The following is a 19819-nucleotide window of genomic DNA, read 5'->3' as shown; positions in this document are numbered from 1 at the left end:
GGGCGCAAGGCAGGAAACTATGACAAAACAATTTATGTAAAATTAGAAACATTCAGTCACTGGACAAAATGTGTCCAGTTCTCACAAAAAAAAACTCTTCGCGGTGTCGGGTGACGAAGGCTCTGCTCCCAGGTTCGCCACAACTTGGCTGTTTCCATAACCACAATAAACCGTCACTTGACGAGCGAGTCCGCTGCCGTCTTAAAGCTTTGGTGTCTCACAGAATGAAGGCGCGCGCGCGCGCGCGGCGCAGCTGGAGCAACGAGTGGTGCTGAGACAAAGGAGGCGTGTCTTATGCAAATCCACGGAACGCATGCAAATTTAGAGTTCTGGGACTTCACGGCAATACAGCAATTATTCATAACATCGCCGTGCATATTGAAAAATATTATTGGATAGACAGCTAAAACACTGTTTACGTGTCAATGAAAATATTTATTGTTTTAGCCGTTTATTGTATTAAAGTTTTTACTGTGAAAATATACGGTTAATGTAATATATATGTAGTGAATCTTTTATGCACAATACAACATCAGTGATTTGACGTTTGGCGTTAAAAAGGTGATTAAATGCTAAGCAGGCTTTCTATTCCAGTGAGCGCACCGGAGATGTAGGCGTTTGATTATTTTCACTGTAATAAATGGGAGAGAAGTAGATGAACGAGGCCAACTTGACGCAGAGCTGACTCACACACGACAAACTGTGCAATACTCAAGCTACTGCTGTAATTTATACGTTTTCAACCCCGTAGGGCCGCTCACCACTTTGCCCCGCCATCTGTGTGCTGTTTGCGTGCTCTCTGCTCTCCCGTCTCCCTTTCATCCAGGATGTGCGCGTTGGGGTGATCGCGAGTATCGCCTCATCCTGAGATATTCCCAGCCTACTAAACTTGAATTAAAACTGGCTGGGGATTTGGATGGGTGGACAGATGGACGGATGCTGATCTTATAAGGGAAGAGCGCGGATTTCCAGTAGGATACGCTCAGAAGAAGGCGGGGTAACTGGAGGAGGGTCCCGCCCCGAGGCCGTGACGTCTTTCTCTCGCGACTCGGCTTTTGGCGCGCTGCTCACACGTTTGTTGTTGTCAAACGGTGGCTGGCGCCTGTCGGTGAATTTCTGCTGCTGATTTCGTTCCTGCTCGGTAACTGGCGTATCTGAAACTTCCATTTGTAGATTTGCCGCCCCTTGCTGTCGCGGCAGTACAACACAGTTTTATTTTGCACACGGGCGATCGAACTGCAGGCAATGGAGCAAAGAGCCCTGAAGAACCCGTACAGCGACTACGACGGAACCCCGGGCTGCACGGCGGCCTACTTCGACACGCACGGACGGGTGAGTCGAGTAAGCGGGCAGACGCGGCGCCTGCGGCGGTGTCCTTGAGCGAGTGGTCAGCGCGATTGCGGTGACCGTTTGGTCCGCTAGTCGAGACCGCGCACGGCGTTGCCCCCCCACCCCGTCCCCTCCCCGTTATGTAAGTCGTGGGGATGTGACAAGTCGATTCCAGTGGAGCTTCAAACGGTGGCTGTTCCGATTTAAACAACGGCGTTCAGTTATAAAGGACTGACTCGCTTTTATTTCAGCTCATGCTGCATTTGGAAGGCCATTCGTTTTAGGCAGAAAGCCGCAGTTTGGATTGTACGCGTACGGTAGCACTGGGTGGCAGGCAGGCGCGGACACACAGACACACCAGGCCACACCAGGCCACACCAGGCCACACCAGGCCACACCAGGCCACACGAGGCCACACGAGGCCACACGGGGACTCGTGAAGTGGCTTTGGATCGTGGGAGGACACCCACGCAGACACAGGGGGGACCTCGGGACGCAAACCCGGGTCTCCGTACTGAGAGGCAACTGCGCCACCGTTCCGTCCAAATTCGCGTGTGCCTTTTAGAATGCCACAAGTGCCAGTGGGTGCCTAGCAGTTCATTGGGGTCTCTTCCGCGGTTACAGTGGAGCTAGAAAGTCCGGGAGCCCTTTAGACTGAATTCTTAAAAGGTCTGCATACGTTTGATCTAAAATACTCCTCTAAATAGACGGAGAGCAGAATAAAACGACACCCGATGTTAAGCTTCTCCTTCGTGCATTGATTGAATGCTCTGACGTTTATTTGTTTAGCTAAAGAACATAAGAAATGTGACAAACACTCGGGGACCAGTAAAGCCCACTTGTTTCTTTAGTTGATGGCTAAGCAGACCCCAGATCTCCTCCAGACCCTTCTTAGAGGTTGTCGGGGTTTCATCTTCAACTCCATGTCTCGGTAGTTTGTTGAGATTCTCCCAACTCTGCCCTGCTTCAGCCTCATCTTAATTTCCACCGGCGTCCTCAAGTACGCGACTGACCGTTAAGTTGAAAGACTTCTGCTGCATCAACTTCATCGATGTCCCCGGAGGACTTTGAGGTCCTCATGCAGCCTCCTCTGCTCAGACCAAGCGGGTTTAATTCTCATTATCTGTCACAGTACGACCCGTTCTTCAACAACCGCATTTATTTTCTAGAGCACGGTGTCTTACAAATGAGCTCAAAGTGCTTTACAAGATGAAGAAAGAAAAATCTAAAAATAAAATTATCCATCCATTTTCTAACCCGCTGAATCCAAACACAGGGTCACGGGGGTCTGCTGGAGCCAATCCCAGCCAACACAGGGCACAAGGCAGGAACCAATCCTGGGCAGGGTGCCAACCCACCGCAGGACACACACACACAAACACACCCACACACCAATCACACACCAGGGCCAATTTAGAATCGCCAATCCACCTAACTGGCATGTCTTTGGATTGTGGGAGGAAACCCACGCAGACACGGGGAGAACATGCAAACTCCACGCAGGGAGGACCCAAAAATAAAATTAGGCAATACTAATTAAAAAAAAGAATACAGTAGGGTTGTGACGATGTTGGTTCTGGCTCCACACTCCCATTGCTGTTGGAAGCACTTGAACCCAACACCGTCGATAATGTCACCGAGTGAGCTAGTCAATGGAGGCAAGTTACTGAGCAAGGGGAAGGTAGAAAGTGCAAAACAGTGCTTTTATTAAAAACCAACAAAACAAGTGTTCATAAATAGTGCAGTTCTTCACAGTTCTTCATTAAATAAATAATCCATTAAAAAGAACGTGGGAGTAAAACCAATAAATAGAAAAAAACAATCCTTAAAACCAGAGGTTAAAATCTTCTCTTGGAAGCAGTCTTAAAACAACAAACAAATCCGGTGCATCGTTTATTAGCGTTTGTTAGCGTCTCACCTGCTTATCCCGTTTGGGCTTCGCAGCAGGCAAGACGCTCTCTGCAGCTGCCCTCCTACATCACACATTCGAGACTGGAGACCTCCCGATCCCTGGCTCCGGTATGGCACTCATCCCAGTCCCGGAGAACTTGGTTTCCCACAACGACCAGGTCGCTCACGTTGGGGATTCCCACCACCAAGTCTCCCGACTTCCGCTGCCTTTCAATGGCCTCTGCGCCAGTCGCCTTCCCTGGTCACTCCCGCTACCTGATTGCTCAGCGGGAGCGACATCAACACAAACACCTGGGTGTCGGCCTAACACCCAGCTTCCACGCAGCTGTCCACGAGCGCTCGATCGCGCGCTCACCACACTCACGCACCGCCTGCTTCCTCTCCTGCTCCCGGTAACCTCCGTCCTCATCTCCTTTCCTTTCTCTCTCCACTTTTTTTTCCTCCTTAAAACCGACTCACGCTTCTTTTTAAAATGACGAGGGCCACAGCAGCTGCAGCATTAGCCACGGGACAATCATGAATGTGGGCAGTTCCTCACCTGTGCACTAGGTGAGAAACGCCCACACCCTACGGATCGTCCCGCGGCCCACTATGGCCCAACGTCCCCTCACTAAGCCGCGAGCATATCGATTACTTATTTAAAAATGGCCTTTACTCAACGAGCTGTGGACCCATAACACCACAACGGTCTGATGGCCAGGGAGGGCAGAAAAACCCCAAATCTGCAGGGGTTCTGAGACCACCGAGTCCTGTGCTTCTCCTGGTCGCCGTCCATTGCACAGCCTCAAGTGCTGCTGTGTCTTTTTTGTGGTGTGGCGTCCAGGGGAGATTATTCAGGCCAGGATTAACCGCAGTCATAATTAAAAAGCTATCCTCCAAGTGATCGACTCGCTTGGTGCCGTGGCACACAGTCTTCTTGTCGGTTTCCAAGGCAATACAAGAGCGCGTTGCGTTTTAATTCACGTTCACAGGTTGCACATCGTAGCTTAAAGCCAAGCAAAGGAATTGCGTTTTGCTTAGCAGCCGCTCAGAGTGGACTGCATTTCAGTTGAAGAGCACATTTTATTCAACCCGACCTGCGGGTACTCCAATGACCAATCGGCGTCAAAAGGCGTCGCAATCCTGAGCGTTTTCAGCCAGTGCTAAAGACGGTGAACGGGAAGTCGGGTGATCCAGCTTGTCACTGAACTGTGGAAGCTGCCGAGGTCGATGACGACTGGTGGCTGGAAAGGGACACGAGAGCTGCAGCGTCCAGTTATGTAGGTCATTAACTGTGCCAGCTGTGGCCTAACCCAGTTTAACATTTGAAACTGCGTGTGCCCTTAGGGGTAGTTCTCCACTAATCCTAACCCTAATTGATGTATCCGTCAGGAGTATCCGAAGAGGAATGGAACGACATGACATGAGGCCAGCGTGGCACACAATTCAGACTATTTAGAGTTGTTGTTAATCGCTCGGCATTGACCAAACGTGCCAGCAGAACCGTTCAGAAGTGGAGCGGCCCTTGCCCCACGTTTGGAGGCTGACTGGTCATTTGATTACATTCATTCACATTTGGCTGATTAGTGGCGTCGTCTTAAGACGAAATCTCACACACTCGGAGAAGCTGCTACGCAAAATGAATTACGTTTGTTTATTTTGAATTGAAATGCATAATTTGATTATTTATTGTTTTTTTAAACAAGTGCAGCCGCCCGGTGTGAAGAACGAAGGAGCACAGGTGAACCCTCTGGAGTCCACTAATGCCTTTAGTATGCTGCTTGTATCCGCTGGAGCCCGAAGCATGATGGGATCGACACAAGGACACATTTTCTCTTTCCGTAAACTCCTGCTGTGATTCCTGAGAATATCTGCAGTACTGATTGATTGTGTCTTCTTTTTGCGGACAGCTTACCCACGAGTTTGCTGGGCGTGTGAGGTGTAAAATTGCAGAGCTGCTGGAACAGATGCACCATGGTCTCCGATCGGCTGATCCTAGAGACTGCACTGCCTACACCGGCTGGGCAGGTAAGGGTGGAGGCACAAGTCCTGCAGAGGAGCTCAGCTCTTCACACACAAGCTTAATGAGGAGAGCCTCGTGGAGTTTAGGCAGACCTGTGCATTCATTTGATTCTCGTCAGGAGTTCTGACCAATCGGAAGGGCGTGCTTGAGAACGAAGCTGATGACTCTCGGCTGGCTTGATATGAGCGAGTGTGTGAGCACATGATGGATGCGCCCTGTGTTGAAATGCATCTCTACATCTCTAGTGCTGGCCTGTGCCCTGACTCTGTGCGTGTGTGTGTGTGTGTGTGTGTGTGAGTGAGAACGCAGTTCAGGAAATCAAGTGCAAGATTTATATTTGTGCTAATGTGGCATTTGCTCTTTTACCCCTCATAAGTGCCCACACTTGTAAACATAATGGTGGCAGAAAGCCCTTTTTGGAGTAAAACAAAACTTCACAGTGGGCACTTCTTATGGTCCACCTACCCTTCAGTTGGGGGTCATCTTCAGGTGGGCAGACAACGCCGTTTAACACGCTGTCACCATGACAACAGGTAAATCTCTCACTGCTGTCAGTGTAAAAATCCGAGTGTTATTCTAATATTCTAATTGAATGCAAAAAAAACACAAAGCAAATGTATCTTCGCTAACATTTGACGGAACTGGTGGTTGGCATATGGAGCAGACAATTCTCCCATCTCGTAGTTGGCAGTCAACATGTTAAAGCGGGTATCGACATATCGTGTGCGTGTGTGTAACTCAGTGGAGGACTAGAGGTTTAGATGGCCATCAGAGTGACATGGCTACTGTGCCAGACTGGCAGAATAAGCTTATTAGGGACAACAATGCAACAGGGGACCACGTCGCCAGTGCGCTCAGGATGACGTTCCATGAGCTGTGATGAAACGGGCCACCAGAGGCTGACGTGACTTGTACAGGTGAGCGACAGGACGGAGTCCGTCAAATGATGATGAATTTACCAGAATATGGGAATTTGCGGGCATTCATACCAAGGACATACGAAAACTTCAATATATTTTCAAAACAGTGCTGCAAGAATCCGACTAAGAGTAAGGAAATTCAAACATATTACTCCCGTCCTCAGATCACTTCATTGTTTCCTCCCAGATTGAGTACAGAATTCTGTATCTGTGGCCAGGCACCTTCTTACCTTCAAAATCTGATCCACTTCCAAACTTCCAGTCGGATCCTCAGATCATCTGGCAGCTTCAGACTCCCCTTGCTAAGCTCCGTGCTATGGGGGTCGAGCTCCCCGTTGAACTGAGAACTGCACAAAGCCTGGACACTTTTAAAGCAAATCTGAAGACTTTTTGATTTAGGAAAGCATAGAACTGCTGAGATTGTCAATCTAATCTCGTCTTTTAAACTTTGTGGTTATTGCTCTTGTTGTAGCACTTTGAGATTTTGTCAATGAAAAGTGCGCTATAAATAAAATGTAGAATTATTATTATTATTATTATTAGAATATGCTCAATACCCCATGAGGAGGGCGACTGGGGCGTGCGCTGAGACCGCGTGTTACCACACCCACCACACGACGTGCCACCCGGATTGATTGGGACCCGAGGGCAGCCGGGCTTATTCTGGTCGCCTTGTCACTGTGAGTCGGTAACAATCTGTTTGTATCAAAGCATATAATGGACGCCGCTCTGCTCCTCCACTATTCTGTGTTTTTAACCCAATGCTGACGCACCTTCATGTGCTTTGGCTGGCAGGAGTGGGACTTGGCCTTGGCTGCCAAGGTACTAAAAGTCGTACAGCTGAGGGGTCTTTATCCTGCTTCACTGTACCAATTGACTGATTGGCCGACTCTGTCCCACCGCTCACCTGTACAAGTCACGTCAGCCTCTGGTGGCCCGTTTCAACACCGCTCATGGAACGTCATCCTGAGCGCACTGGCGACGTGGTCCCCTGCGGCATTGTTGTCCCTAATAAGCTTATTCTGCCAGTCTGGCACAGTAGCCATGTCACTGTCATGGCCGTCTAAATCTCTAGTCCTCCACTGGGTTACACACACGCACACGATATGTCGATACCCGCTTTAACATGTTGACTGCCAACTACGAGATGGGAGAATTGTCTGCTCCATATGCCACCCACCAGTTCCGTCAAATGTCAGAGAAGATACATTTGCTTAGTGTGTCTTGCTCAGTAACACAATGCATTTCATTAGAATATTAGAATAACACTTTGATTTTTACGTGCCTGTTGTCACGGTGACGGTCAGCGTGTTACACGGCGTTGTCTGCCCACCTGATGATGACCCCGACTGAAGTGCCCATGGGGTGCCTATTAACCAGTGACTGAAAGAATACACTTGAGTGTTGCTTTCCGGCTCTGCCTTTATCTCAGTTTACAGAGCAATCATTTGAACTTGTTCTTCTGTCTCTAGGTATCTCCCTGCTCTACTTACATCTTTATAATGTTTTTGGAGACGCTTCCTATCTTTCAAAAGCACTGGAGTTTGTCAGCAAGAGCCTGAACTGCCTGACAAGGCGCTGGATCACCTTCTTGTGTGGCGACGCAGGCCCGCTTGCCATAGCTGCAGTGATATTACACAAAATGCAGAAGCAGAGGGAGTCGGAGGACTGCCTGCACCAGTGAGTGACGTTCATAATGGCATTAAAAGAGCAGCCAGGCTACATGTGGCGGGCACGATCCGAAGGCCGAACATCACTGTGACCCCTCGTCGGCCGGTGTCTGTGTGTCGTCGTGATCTCAGATGTAGCTGGTAATCCCAGTCGGGTTGTTAAAGCAGAGAAAGATGGATCTCTAAGGTTGGCACTCGCTACACGTAATGTATTGGCAAACCGCTTGACTCATTCAGTGAGCGTTCGTTCACACAGCTCTTGTATGTCTTACTGAAGGTGGTTTTCGTAGTTGAACGCTAGGCCTCTCATGACAGGCCTAAAGTCAGTAATATGTGATAGAATACTAGTGAGTGTTGACTGGACTGTTGTCAAGAAAATGTGAAGCAGTTGTCGGGAGTTGACGTCCACTTGTATTCAGTGCCAGTGACGCTCAGGCCGTCATTAAAGTTATATTGCACTTCATGGCCCAACGGTCCTGCAGTTGCTCAGTCATGGCTCTCCCACGTGGTCTGTGGTTTGGACCCTTTTGACTTTCTCAGTCCAGACACTCCGGGGGGCTCTTTCAAGCCGTCCCAACAAGCTGCGTCCCACTCTTTTTAACACCGCGAGTGTGTCGTAGGGCTGCAGCTTCTAGTTGTCTCACTATTTGATTTGTTAGATGATTAATTTTTAAAAAATGCGACATTTGCGCCAAAGAGCAAGAATTTAACTTGAAGCAGACAGTTGTATTCTACGTACAACGCTGTCCTTCAGAGCAATAATACAAGTACACATTGCTTAACCCCTTCAAGGCTGCTGTCTACATGACGGTAACGAAGGCCGATGCTGACGCTAACCCGTCCACACCAGTTTACGTGAAATGTGTCCACTAGATGGGAGCACAGGCCGCGAGGTGACATGGTTGTCGTGTATTTCAAGCCTCGTTTTTCTTTATGGTGCACCGTCACATGCTGGCCTTTGGTGTTCTCGACTCGGCCTCTGCACCGTCAGATGGCCGTTTTGAGCTCCCAGAAGGAAGTGAGGCTGAGGATGCTGCCGGATTATCGGCACGTGTGAGCGACGGGGTGATCGCCGTTACTCCGATGCGTTTTCACACATGCTGAGTCGAATGAGAGGCTGTGTGGCGTTTATGTATCGACCTTCCGCTGTGCTAACGCCCTCCATCTCCGCTCATTTAAAGTGACGTGTGCACGTGTAACGGGCCAGCTAATCGATAACGGATAACTTTCATCATTGAGTTTTTTGAATTAGATAGATTAGTTTGTTGCAGCCCTAATATATTCACATTGAGAATTCCGTTTTTAGTTCCATCAAGTCTCCCAGTCTGTGTGTTTAGTGGTAGGAGTCTTTATAAGGTGGCACTTAATGGCACACGACACGTCCTCCTCATTGGTTTGCTAGGATTCTGCTTGCACTTTGCTGTCTTAATTGGCAGTGAAGTCGGAGTTGCAGCCCTCTAGGAGCGGGTGTGCGTGTAACGGTAAAGAAGAGCATTTCTTATCAGGAGTAACTGTGCAGATAAACGTTGTCAGAGGTGGCTGGGACGCCCAGGAGGACCGGAGGAGGACTTGCGCCTTCCCCAGACCATCTGGGGGCGACCACCTTGGTTCCTTTGGGGGCCACAGGTACAGAGCTTTGAAGCTCCACCCTGTAGGGGCCCGTGGTCGCCTCCAGGGGGAGCCCAATGCCTTTGGAGCCCTGGACCTCCGCACTTCCGCCACACCAGGAAGTGCTGGGGGGAAGAGGAGCAGGGACACCCAGAGTGCTTCCGGGGATGCAGCCGGCACTTCCGCCACACAGGGGGTGTGTCCCTGGGAGATTGCCGGAACCCACCTGGAGCACATCTGGGTGATAATAAAAGGAAGTAAGGCATTGTGTGGCCAGGACTTTGGGGGTTTTGTGGTGCACTTTGTGACTTATTACTGTAAATCAACGTGTTTGGGGGTGACATGAACGTGTCCGCCTGTCTGTGTCTGGGCCAGACTCCACAACGTTTATCACATCTAAGTTAATGCTGTATGAGAAAGGGGGATGGCGGAGTGGAAGTCCTTAAACCACATTTAAAACGTTCTCGTGGTGAAGTAACTGGGCCCTTTTCTTTTCCAGACTTTTACAGTTTCACGAGTCTGTCGTAAAACTGGATTCCCGAGTCCCGGATGAGATGCTCTATGGAAGGATGGGTTATCTGTATTCACTCGTCTTTGTGAATGAACAGCTTCAACAGGAAAGGATTCCTAGGCAGTACATTCAACAGGTAACACAAGTGGGGCGCGTTAAAACGAGACTGCGGCTAAAATAAGGAGGGTCCGTGCACGTTCAGACCTCAAAATGGGCTCCGAACAAAACTGCTCTTCTAAAAAGAGTGTTAACTCCCTTTCCAAAGAAGGATGTAGGCTTCCTAGACTCCGCTTTTAAGAAGTGAGTTGTTAATTTGTCACTTTAGCTTTAAATGAGTCATTTTGTCTTCTTCAGGTTTGTAAAACTGTTCTTGCTTCTGGAGCAAACCTGTCAATGAAAAGTCAATTCCAGGAGAAGAGTCCCCTGATGTACGAGTGGTACCAGGAGTACTATGTCGGGGCGGCCCACGGGTTAGCTGGAATCTACTACTTTCTAATGCAGGTAAGTTAAGAAAATAAAAATAAAGGGTTTACTTTTTAATTCATTTTCTAAACGGAGACTTGAGATTTGCATTCTTTGAAAAAAATACAATAAATGAGTTAAAAACACACTCTTGGTTTAGCATTTGTTTGATTCATATTAATGAGCGTATTGTATCTGATTTCATTTGTCCAGCCAGATTTTGGGGTGAGCCAAGATCAGCTTTTGGGACTGGTGAAACCCAGTGTGGATTTTCTTTGTAACCTCAAATTTCCATCTGGAAACTACCCTCCTTGCATTGGTGACACCCGGGATTTGCTAGTTCATTGGTGCCATGGCGCGCCAGGCCTCATCTACATGCTCATCCAAGCCTATAAGGTAAGATGGAGGGACAGACTTGCAAAGTCAATGATTGTTTAAGGTCCACAGGAACGGCACACAATACGTGACATACCTTGAATATGTGCGTCTTGTTTTATGAAGTACCCTGGTGATTCAGGGGAATCTGTAATATCCTTACCTTGGTAAATCATAAATTAGCTTAACCCGACATCGTAGTTAAGACATGTGCAGAAATATATATCGCAATAATCTGATTTTATCGTCAAATAGCGCAGTGAACAATCTTGTATATAGACGTCTCTGTGTGGAAGTGTGTGTGTCTGTCTGTCTGGCCTGGAAGTGAGAGGTGGAGTCGGGGTAAAAGCTCCGCCTCCGAGGAAACAGAAAACTCACTTAGCCGCTAATACAGAAGTGAGTCGAGCACGTCGGCAAAACGAAACCTCTGAAGAAAGACAAAGTCGCTTAGCCGCTAATACAGAAGCGAGTCGAGCAGATCAGCAAAGCAAAACCTCCGAAGAAAGACAAAGTCGCTTAGCCGCTAATACAGAAGCGAGTCGAGCAGATCAGCAAAGCAAAACCTCCGAAGAAAGACAAAGTCGCTTAACTGCTAATACAGAAGTGAGTCGAGCACGTCGGCAAAACGAAACCTCCGAAGAAAGACAGTCGCTTAGCCGCTAATAACACAAGCGAGTCGAGCAGATCGGCAAAACAAAACCTCCTAGGAGAGAGATGCCCGGAGTAGTTCAATATTTTTTCTGACGATTTCAATAGTTTCTAGGACCCTAGGCTTACACAGCTAGTCTTTGATAATGTTGATTGCTACAGAAGTCTAAGGCAGCAGACATTTACCAAAAACAGAATTTATCTAAGAGATAATGGAAGAAGGTTGGCTGGACGAAGAGACCCAGAAACTTCCCATGCTGAGCATCTTCAGTCTTTGCATTACACGATTTGTAAAGAAGGGCTGACAGTTAAGGTGGATTTTTTTTTTTTTTTTTCAATTTTCATTTGTCAGAAAGTGGCTGTTGGATTTTGCACTCCTCTGTGCTTTTATTCCAGATGTGTGCTCAGGTTAGGACCTTACAGGCTTCTGAATTTACTTTTATAGTAGAAGTTCTGGGATTAGTCTGCTCATTGGTTTCTAAAGCAGTGTTTATGCTGTACAAATATAGAGTATCATATTACTCTCCTTTCCCCTTTTGTATTATTATGTAGCCTTTGTCAGAATGCCTCAGATCTCCCAGACTTACCACTGTTTATAAGGTATTATAATATATAACTTCTCCCCACCTTCCCTTCTACATGTACAGTTACATCTACAGGCAGTTAGGTGTAGTAAAAGACCAGCAGGAGTTACAATTTAAATAATGTATTATTAATAATATTCATAAATAGTAACGATATGCAAACTACATTTGAATATTGGCAACCATAAAACCTAATAAATGGTGATGTGTAGTTTCAGGCGGCGCACAGACCTGTTAGTTACTTAAAATGTCTCCAGTTCAGGTGTCATTTGTCATCGGCAGGCCTGTCTCAATATGGCTGCCGAGTGAGCTGTGCTCTTCATTGTGGTGTTCTTTTCAGTTCATGGTGTGTGAGGTGGTCTTTCATCAGTTTGGTAAGAGAGACAGCAGGGTGAGGTAAAGCAAGCAAATTTATAGGTTTTCTGTCCAACCCCCAGAGCCAATAGGGAGTCATGGTACTTAAAAGCTTTTGATACAAGCCAATTCCAAACAGCCATACTTCAGACCAGTGGGGGCACAGAATACGTTCACAGCTGCCACCCTCCAAACCAGGTGTTCAGGTAAAGCTTGGCACTTAGGCAGCCAGGCTTTCCTATGGGGGTTGAGAGACTTCAGAGAAACATTAGCCAAACTTGTTTGAGACGCTTCCCCCAACTCTGGGGACACGAAGCTTCTCACTAATGTGACACTAATATTACATTTACTTTGCCAAAGTTACAAATAAAGACATACAAAATGTTTATCTACTTGTATGCCAACTTTTATATCACAATAGATACATATACATATTGTGAAAGGAAACACAAAGACAGAAAGGGGTCTCGGGTTTGACCCCATCTATTGTAACGATTAGCGCTTCTATGCCAAGTTGTCTCAAAAGACTGACTGGGGAAGGCAAGTGGCCAGAGGGTCCTGAAACAGGCAGAAGTGAGGTCAGTAGGAGGGCGTGGTCAGGAGACGGAACTGGAACCCAGCTGTGTTTTAGGTGGTCTGCAGAGGAAGGAGAAATGACATTAGTGCCCTTTGTCAGCCCCTGTCCTGGCGTTTTACCCTTAGTGACGCCCACTGACTGCCTCCCATGTGCACGGATGTGACTGTATATTGTCAGACACGTGTGCATGGGCGGCAGCTGAAGGGCTTGAATGAGGGCGATTCCGAGCCAGACCAGGATGTGGCAGAGCGCACTGATTGTTTTTCTCGCTTTTCTTCAGACCGCTTACAGGAAATCCCACCTGGCCCTGTTGACGTCACTTCCGTCTCCGAACCTGTGGATGACGACCTTACCGTTTCCGGCCCCTCTGATGTCATTTCCAGGCCCAAACCTATGGTAGAAGACCCTTCCGGCCCCTTGGGCGTCACTTCCTGTAGAGGCCTTTAAAAGCCTCCACCTTTCCCCTTAGTCAGTCAGCCAGCCAGCCAGCCAGCCAGGTGACTTTTTTGTGTGTGTTTTTGTGTGATTGTCTGGCTGTGGGATATCAAGGTCCACCTCCTGTAAGGTCTGAGCGATTGGCTGAGGTGTTTACTGTCGATTACAAAGTTGACTTTGATTGGTGTGGTCGATGAAAACGACAGAAGGCGGACACCAATTTAAAAGTAAAAAGCAATTTCTTTATTCTTGGTGAGCAGAGAGGCTGCCTCCACCTGCCAGCTCAATTTGACCTTTCACTCACAGTCAGATCAGACAGCCTGCCCAAAGAAGGGAGTTAGCTCAGTTTTAGACCAGTTTGTTACTAAACAGAAAGAGGAATTAGAGGCAGTTCGATTTGAGGACACGCAGAGTTTGCAAGTAGCTTAAAATCCATCCATCCATCATCCATCCTGCTATATCCTAACTACAGGGGTCTGCTGGAGCCAATCCCAGCCAACACAGGGCACAAGGCAGGAAACAAACCCCACGAAGGGCAAACCCACACACCAAGCACACACTAGGGACAATTTAGGATCGCCAATGCACCTAACCTGCGTGTCTCTGGACTGTGGGAGGAAACCCACGCAGACACGGGGAGAACATGCAGACTCCACGCAGGGAGGACCCAGGAAGCGAACCCAGACGGGTCTCCTAACTGCGAGGCAGCAGCGCCACCCGTAGCTTACGATGACACATGAAATCGTTACGTGCAGAAGTACACGGTAGTCTTTATGGCTAGTTTTGCAAGACAGTTACAGAGACAGCACTCTGCAAAACATGTACTTCCCTGTTCTTCTGCACTTCAACGGCTATGTGGCAGTTTCAATTTAAGAATCTTATTTCAGCTTATAAAAGGATTAATTAGAACATTAGAACACTCTAGACGAGAACAGGCCATTCAGCCCAACAAAGCTCGCCAGTCCTGTCCACTTGTATCCTCCAAGAAAACATCAAGTCGAGTTTTGAAAGTCCCTCACGTCTTACTGTCCACCACACTGACTCGTCTCTTATTCCAAGTGTCTATCGTTCTTTGTGTAAAGAAAAACTTCCTAATGTTTGTGCGAAATTTACACTTAAGTTTCCAACTGTGTCCCCGTGTTCTTGATGAACTCATTTTAAAATACAAGTCTCGATCCACTGGACTAATTCCCTTCATAATTTTAAACACTTCAATCATGTCACCTCTTAATCTTCTTTTGTTTAAACTGTAAAGGCTCAGCTCTTTTAATCTTTCCTCATAATTCAACCCCTGTAGCCCTGAATCAGCCTCGTCGCTCTTCTCTGGACCTTCTCTTGTGCTGCTATGTCCTTTTTGTAGCCCGGAGACCAAAACTGCACACAGTACTCAAGATGAGGCCTAACCAGTGCATTATAAAGGTTGAGCAGAACCTCCTGTGACTTGTACTGCACACGTCAAGGCGCTATATAACATGACATTCCGTTAGCCTTCTTAATGGCTTCTGAACACTGTTGGGAAGTTGATAGCTTAGACTCCACTACGATTCCTAAATCCTTCTCATAAGGTGGACTCTCGATTTTTCGACCGCCCATTGTGTATTCAAACCTAATATTTTTACTTCCTATTTGTAATTCTTTACATTTACTGACATTAAATTTCATCTGCTGCCACAAATCTGCCCAAGCCTGTATGCTATCCAAGTCCTTCTGTAATGATATAACGGATTCCAAATTATCTGCTAATCCACCTATCTTGGTATCATCTGCAAACTTCACCATCTTGTTACTTATATTCCTATCTAAATCATTTATATGTATTAAAAATAGCAGCGGCCCTAACACTGCCCCCTGCTGGTCACCACTCTTAACATCGGCCAGTTCTGATGAGGTTCCTCGCACCATTACCCTCTGCTTCCTGTGTCTGAGCCAATTCTGCACCCATCTAAACACATCACCCTGAACTGCCACTTCTTTTAACTTGATGCCCAACCTCTCATGTGGCACCTTATCAAATGCTTTCTGAAAGTCCAGATAAATAATATCATAAGCTCCACTTTGATCGTATCCTTTTGTTGCAACCTCATAGAATTCCAACATGTTAGTAAAACACGACCTCCCTCTTCTGAGCCCACGCTGACTGTTCAGAGTAACTCCAGTCCTTGCCATGTGTTGCTCAATCTTATCCTTAATAATTCCTTCCATAAATTTTCCTGTGATGTTTCATGTTAAGCTTACTGGCCTGTAGTTGCTCTGATCTGCCCTGTCACCCTTTTTATATAACAGGATGATATTTGCCATTTTCCAGTCCTTCAGAATCTCTCCAGTGCACAGTGACTTCCTAAAAATATGTGTCACGGGTTTATATCTGAACTCGCTAGCCTCCTTGAGAACTCGAGGATAAATATTATCTGGGCCTGGTGATTTGTTTGATTTCATCTTATTTAATCTGAGCAGCACTTCTCTCTTTAATTTCCAAATCCCTCAGCACCTCCTTAGTAGTCCCTGTTACTCCTCTGAGGTTATCCACTGGCTCACTTGTGAACACCTCAGATTGATGTACGTTTAGGGCATCTGCTATTTCATTGTCGGTATCTTTTAATTCTACTGTCAGTTACTGCACAGCACATTCTTAGTATAGCGTACATTTCACACATAATAATTGGTTATACAATATCAAAAGCTACCTTAAAGTTAGTTTAGTACGTTTGTCTTACAAGAATACTCGCTTACAGCTTAGTGTCTATTAGGTTACTTTTTTATCGATTGGCTTAATTCACATTATTCTCTGTCATTGGGTTGGTCAGAAAACTGGAACATAAACTGACAGATGAAAAATGACCTTTGCTGTTGATGTTCATTATAAAGTGCCAGCTTGGTTAATACATGAGTGCGTTTGGCCCCATCAGCTTTGTTTGTGTTTAAGACCACCAACATAAGTCTGAAATCGCTGAATTGGGCTGAGCCTCGTCCGTAACCAGCAGTGACTGCACTCGTCTTCACAAAGTGAATGCCATGTAATAAATAAATCAATCAGTAACGGCACAGAGCAGGAAATGCAATATGTACTCTGCATTTGTCTTAATGGAGCTGGTTGAGCGTTGCCTTCTTCATTTTAGCACCGTGTGGTGTTGCTAAAGCTGTCCCTCTCTGATTGTGCGGGACTGTGGATTATTGTAGGATACTCCGTTTGTTCATTTAAAATAAGAGCAGCAATGACAACAAGTGATGACTGAGATAAACGTCCATCTCTGTATTCCAGGTGTTTGGAGTGGATCAGTACATGATCGATGCTGTGCAATCTGGAGAAATAATTTGGAATCGAGGGCTTCTGAAAAAAGGCTATGGATTGTGCCATGGAGTGGCTGGCAATGCCTATGGGTTCCTAGCGCTATTTAAATTTACTCAGGATGCCAAGTACCTGTACCGGGCTTGTAAGGTATGTAATGACAGTCTGGTGTTAAACTCCCTTTCACAACACGCTTGGCATGGTGGCATCTTAATATTTTATGTGGGGGCCCTCTCTGGTACAAATGCACTACCGAGCGAGGCGTTGCTTTGACGTGATTTTGTGTTTGATCAGCAGTATACTGCGTCTAATCCATTTTGTTGTTTTTTGGTTTTTCTCCCCACCTGAAAAGTTTGCAGAATGGTGTTTAGATTATGGAAAGCACGGCTGCAGGACCCCTGACACTCCATTCTCTCTTTTTGAAGGTAAGCGTACCTTTAATGAGGATGTAAGATCTACGTAAGTGGCCACTCCAGCCTTGTACTCGGCGCTGTCAGGGCAGGCCTCACGAGTTGTAAGTGTAAAGTGATGAGCGGCTTCTGCATTAAGAGGGTGAACTGCCATCACACTTTCACTTACGAGTCGGGTATTAAAACAACCTTTGATTGCTTTTTATTTTTGTTCACTTTATTTATTACATTCCACACTATGCTACAGAAAACAGAGTAAAGCTTAATATTTTACTGTTGTTCCACCCAGGGTTGTAATCTTTGTGTTTCCTGTTCCTTTCTAGGAATGGCCGGAACAATCTACTTTCTTGTAGATCTGCTGCAGCCTATGAGATCCAAATTCCCAGCATTTGAGTTATAGAATCCTTGGAATATAAAGAGGGAGGAGGGAGGATTTTTTCAGTTTTGGTGGACGCCATTTCTTCTCCTTGGCCTTCTGTATCCCTCCTTGATGTAACTTGTCTCCCCATCCCTTCATGCAACTCATTCTACTACCGTAAAGACTTGGCTTTAGCTTTTCATTTCAGATGTGATGCAGTTCACACGTAACCTTTAGAGGGCACTGGAGTGGCCTGGTGTCCTCATGAGGACGACAAGCCGTGTGTACAGAGAAGCGCGCTCGTAATGACGCACGCGTCCGGTCAGATGAGCGCCTCTGGTTTTCTCTTTTCTCGTCGTTCGTTTAACTAGCAGTTTCAAGTTGCTTTTTGTGCTGAGTGTACAGTAACTGTTCAATAAAGGGGACGGACGGCACAACCGAGAAGTCATTTGGATTTTGATAGGACTTGTGCCAGAGATTGATGTAAGATTTTTAAAATGTAATCATTTCTAGTTCAGAGTTAGGAAGCGCCTTCAGACAGATCTGAAATGAATTTGCTTAATAATGAGGTATTTTGTGCGTAGAAATATTTTGCTTGTGTAAGAGCCTTTGCTGGGATGCTCTGCATGTTCTTTCACTTTAGGTACAAGTGGCGTTCCTGAGAGTCTTTGTACAGTTTGCTCTCGGCATCTTTTATCTTTACGCTAAGGCTGTGCTGTGCTGTGCTGTGCTGTGCTGTGCTGTGTAATGTAATTCACCATGCGATCGATACCCTTGTGCCCTGTGCCAGCTCTCTTACATCAGAAAGTAAGTTGGGCAATTAAAAGAATGGCTTTGTTTAAAAAGAGTCCTGACTGTCTGGCAGCGTTGTTCTTGTCTCTGTTACTTCTTGATTTCAAGCGGATTGATTGAAGCCGTCCTGCTAATTCAGTGGCTCCCAATCTCAGCCCTGGAGACCCCCAGTGGCGGCAGGTTTGTATTCCAGGCAGCTTCTCACTCGGCTCCCTCATTCGTTTGGCTGCTCTTTTGTTGTCTCGTCTCACATTTTTCATTCTGAGCAGCACAACAGTGGGATTTTTTTTATTTATTACATTTGAAAGACATTTTTGATATTCGTAGTTTTAAACGTTTAAGTCTCTTTTTTGTTGTTTTCCTAGTAATTTGTCTTTTCCTGTGTAGTTTGCTCGTCTAAATGTGTCTTAGTAATGACAGCTGCCAACAAGCAGAACAAACACTGACACTGAATGGTCAAAGGCTTCAGCCACTCCAGGGCCAGGTGCCAGTGCCACTGCCACTGACCTCCTCATTGGGAAAGAAAGGACCAGGGTGACGACAAGGATGAAAATCTGAAAAGTCAAGTGACTAAATACTCAGGTATCTGTGTGTGTGTGTGTGTGTGTGTACAGTACATAAACGCCTGGCACATGATGATAACACCAATAAACCAAAGTCTACACTGCTCTCGAGGCACAGACACTGGGAAATCACTGCTGGTTTGCCTAAGGCAGGCGTCCCCACTGGAAACACAAGCTGCCACCAGAGGGGGTCCGCAGGTCTGAGGCCGGGTTTATACTTCACATGACGCGACGCTTGGTCCAGTGGACACTCCTGCTACCCAAGCGTTTGACTGTTGACACTCGCGCGCTTACTTTATGGAAATCTGGAGGAATCCAGCAGGTGGCAGTGCGAGATGTCATCACGGTGAGAACAGGTTCGGCTCCGTCGTGTTGTGAACAGCCGTTAAATTCCGAGGACGCCTTACCGCAATATCTCTGAAAAGGATGTTTAATGATTAAATCCATCAATCCAGGGATGTGTCCATTCCAGCAAGCATTGGGCACGAGTGAGAAACAATCCCTGGACGGGCATCGGCTCATCGCAAGGTAAATACAAGCACTCGCATACACACACTGGCGTCATTGTAGTGTCACCAAATCTGCATATCTTTGGAAGGAAACCGGAGCGCAGTGTGGCGACGTGACTCCCTGCGAGACAGCAGTGTTACCCCATGTGTGTAAAAATGAACAAGATTCATTATTTAAACGAAATTAACGACTTGTCTGTAAAATGTAACATCCATCCATCCATCCATCCGGGGGTCTGCTGGAGCCAATCCCAGCCAACACAGGGCGAAAGGCAGGAAACAAACCCCGGGCAGGGCGCCAGCCCACCGCAGGTAAAATGTAACATCCATACTTTAATGCATTTCATCATGAAGGTGGTATCAAGTAGAAATCTAAAGATTGTAAATGTGCAGAGAGTTGGAATATCCGACATTTAATGTGTTCTGTGTGGTGATCTATTGCTGCTTGCCATAGCGATTAAAAACGATGGTCTGCTTTAATGATAAAGTAAACCACGAGGTTATTAAAGTGGACA

At 46.7% G+C, this 19819-nt stretch overlaps 1 protein-coding gene across 1 annotated transcript; it reads left to right on the top strand.

The window, feature by feature from the left end:
- The first annotated feature begins 1041 nt into the window (after nt 1-1041).
- On the top strand, nt 1042-18288 carry lancl1 (LanC antibiotic synthetase component C-like 1 (bacterial)). Its single transcript, XM_039755178.1, has 9 exons — nt 1042-1332; nt 5130-5247; nt 7635-7842; nt 9940-10087; nt 10306-10452; nt 10627-10809; nt 16646-16822; nt 17025-17097; nt 17406-18288. Exons 1-9 carry the CDS (start codon nt 1246-1248, stop codon nt 17480-17482), a joined length of 1218 nt encoding a protein of 405 aa, XP_039611112.1. The 5' UTR covers nt 1042-1245; the 3' UTR covers nt 17483-18288.
- The last annotated feature ends 1531 nt before the right edge of the window (nt 18289-19819 follow it).

The sequence above is a fragment of the Polypterus senegalus genome, chromosome 6, assembly GCF_016835505.1.
Source record: "Polypterus senegalus isolate Bchr_013 chromosome 6, ASM1683550v1, whole genome shotgun sequence".
Lineage (NCBI taxonomy): Eukaryota > Metazoa > Chordata > Cladistia > Polypteriformes > Polypteridae > Polypterus > Polypterus senegalus.
Note: the sequence above shows the minus strand (reverse complement) of the source record. Positions and strands in the feature narration are given on the sequence as shown.

Coding starts and splice junctions, on each gene's coding strand:
- lancl1 (XM_039755178.1), top strand. CDS start 1,246: ATGGAGCAAAGAGCCCTGAAGAACCCGTACAGCGACTACGACGGAACC. Junction 10,088..10,305: donor CTAGGCAGTACATTCAACAG/GTAACACAAGTG, acceptor TGTCTTCTTCAG/GTTTGTAAAACTGTTCTTGC. Junction 17,098..17,405: donor TCCATTCTCTCTTTTTGAAG/GTAAGCGTACCT, acceptor GTTCCTTTCTAG/GAATGGCCGGAACAATCTAC.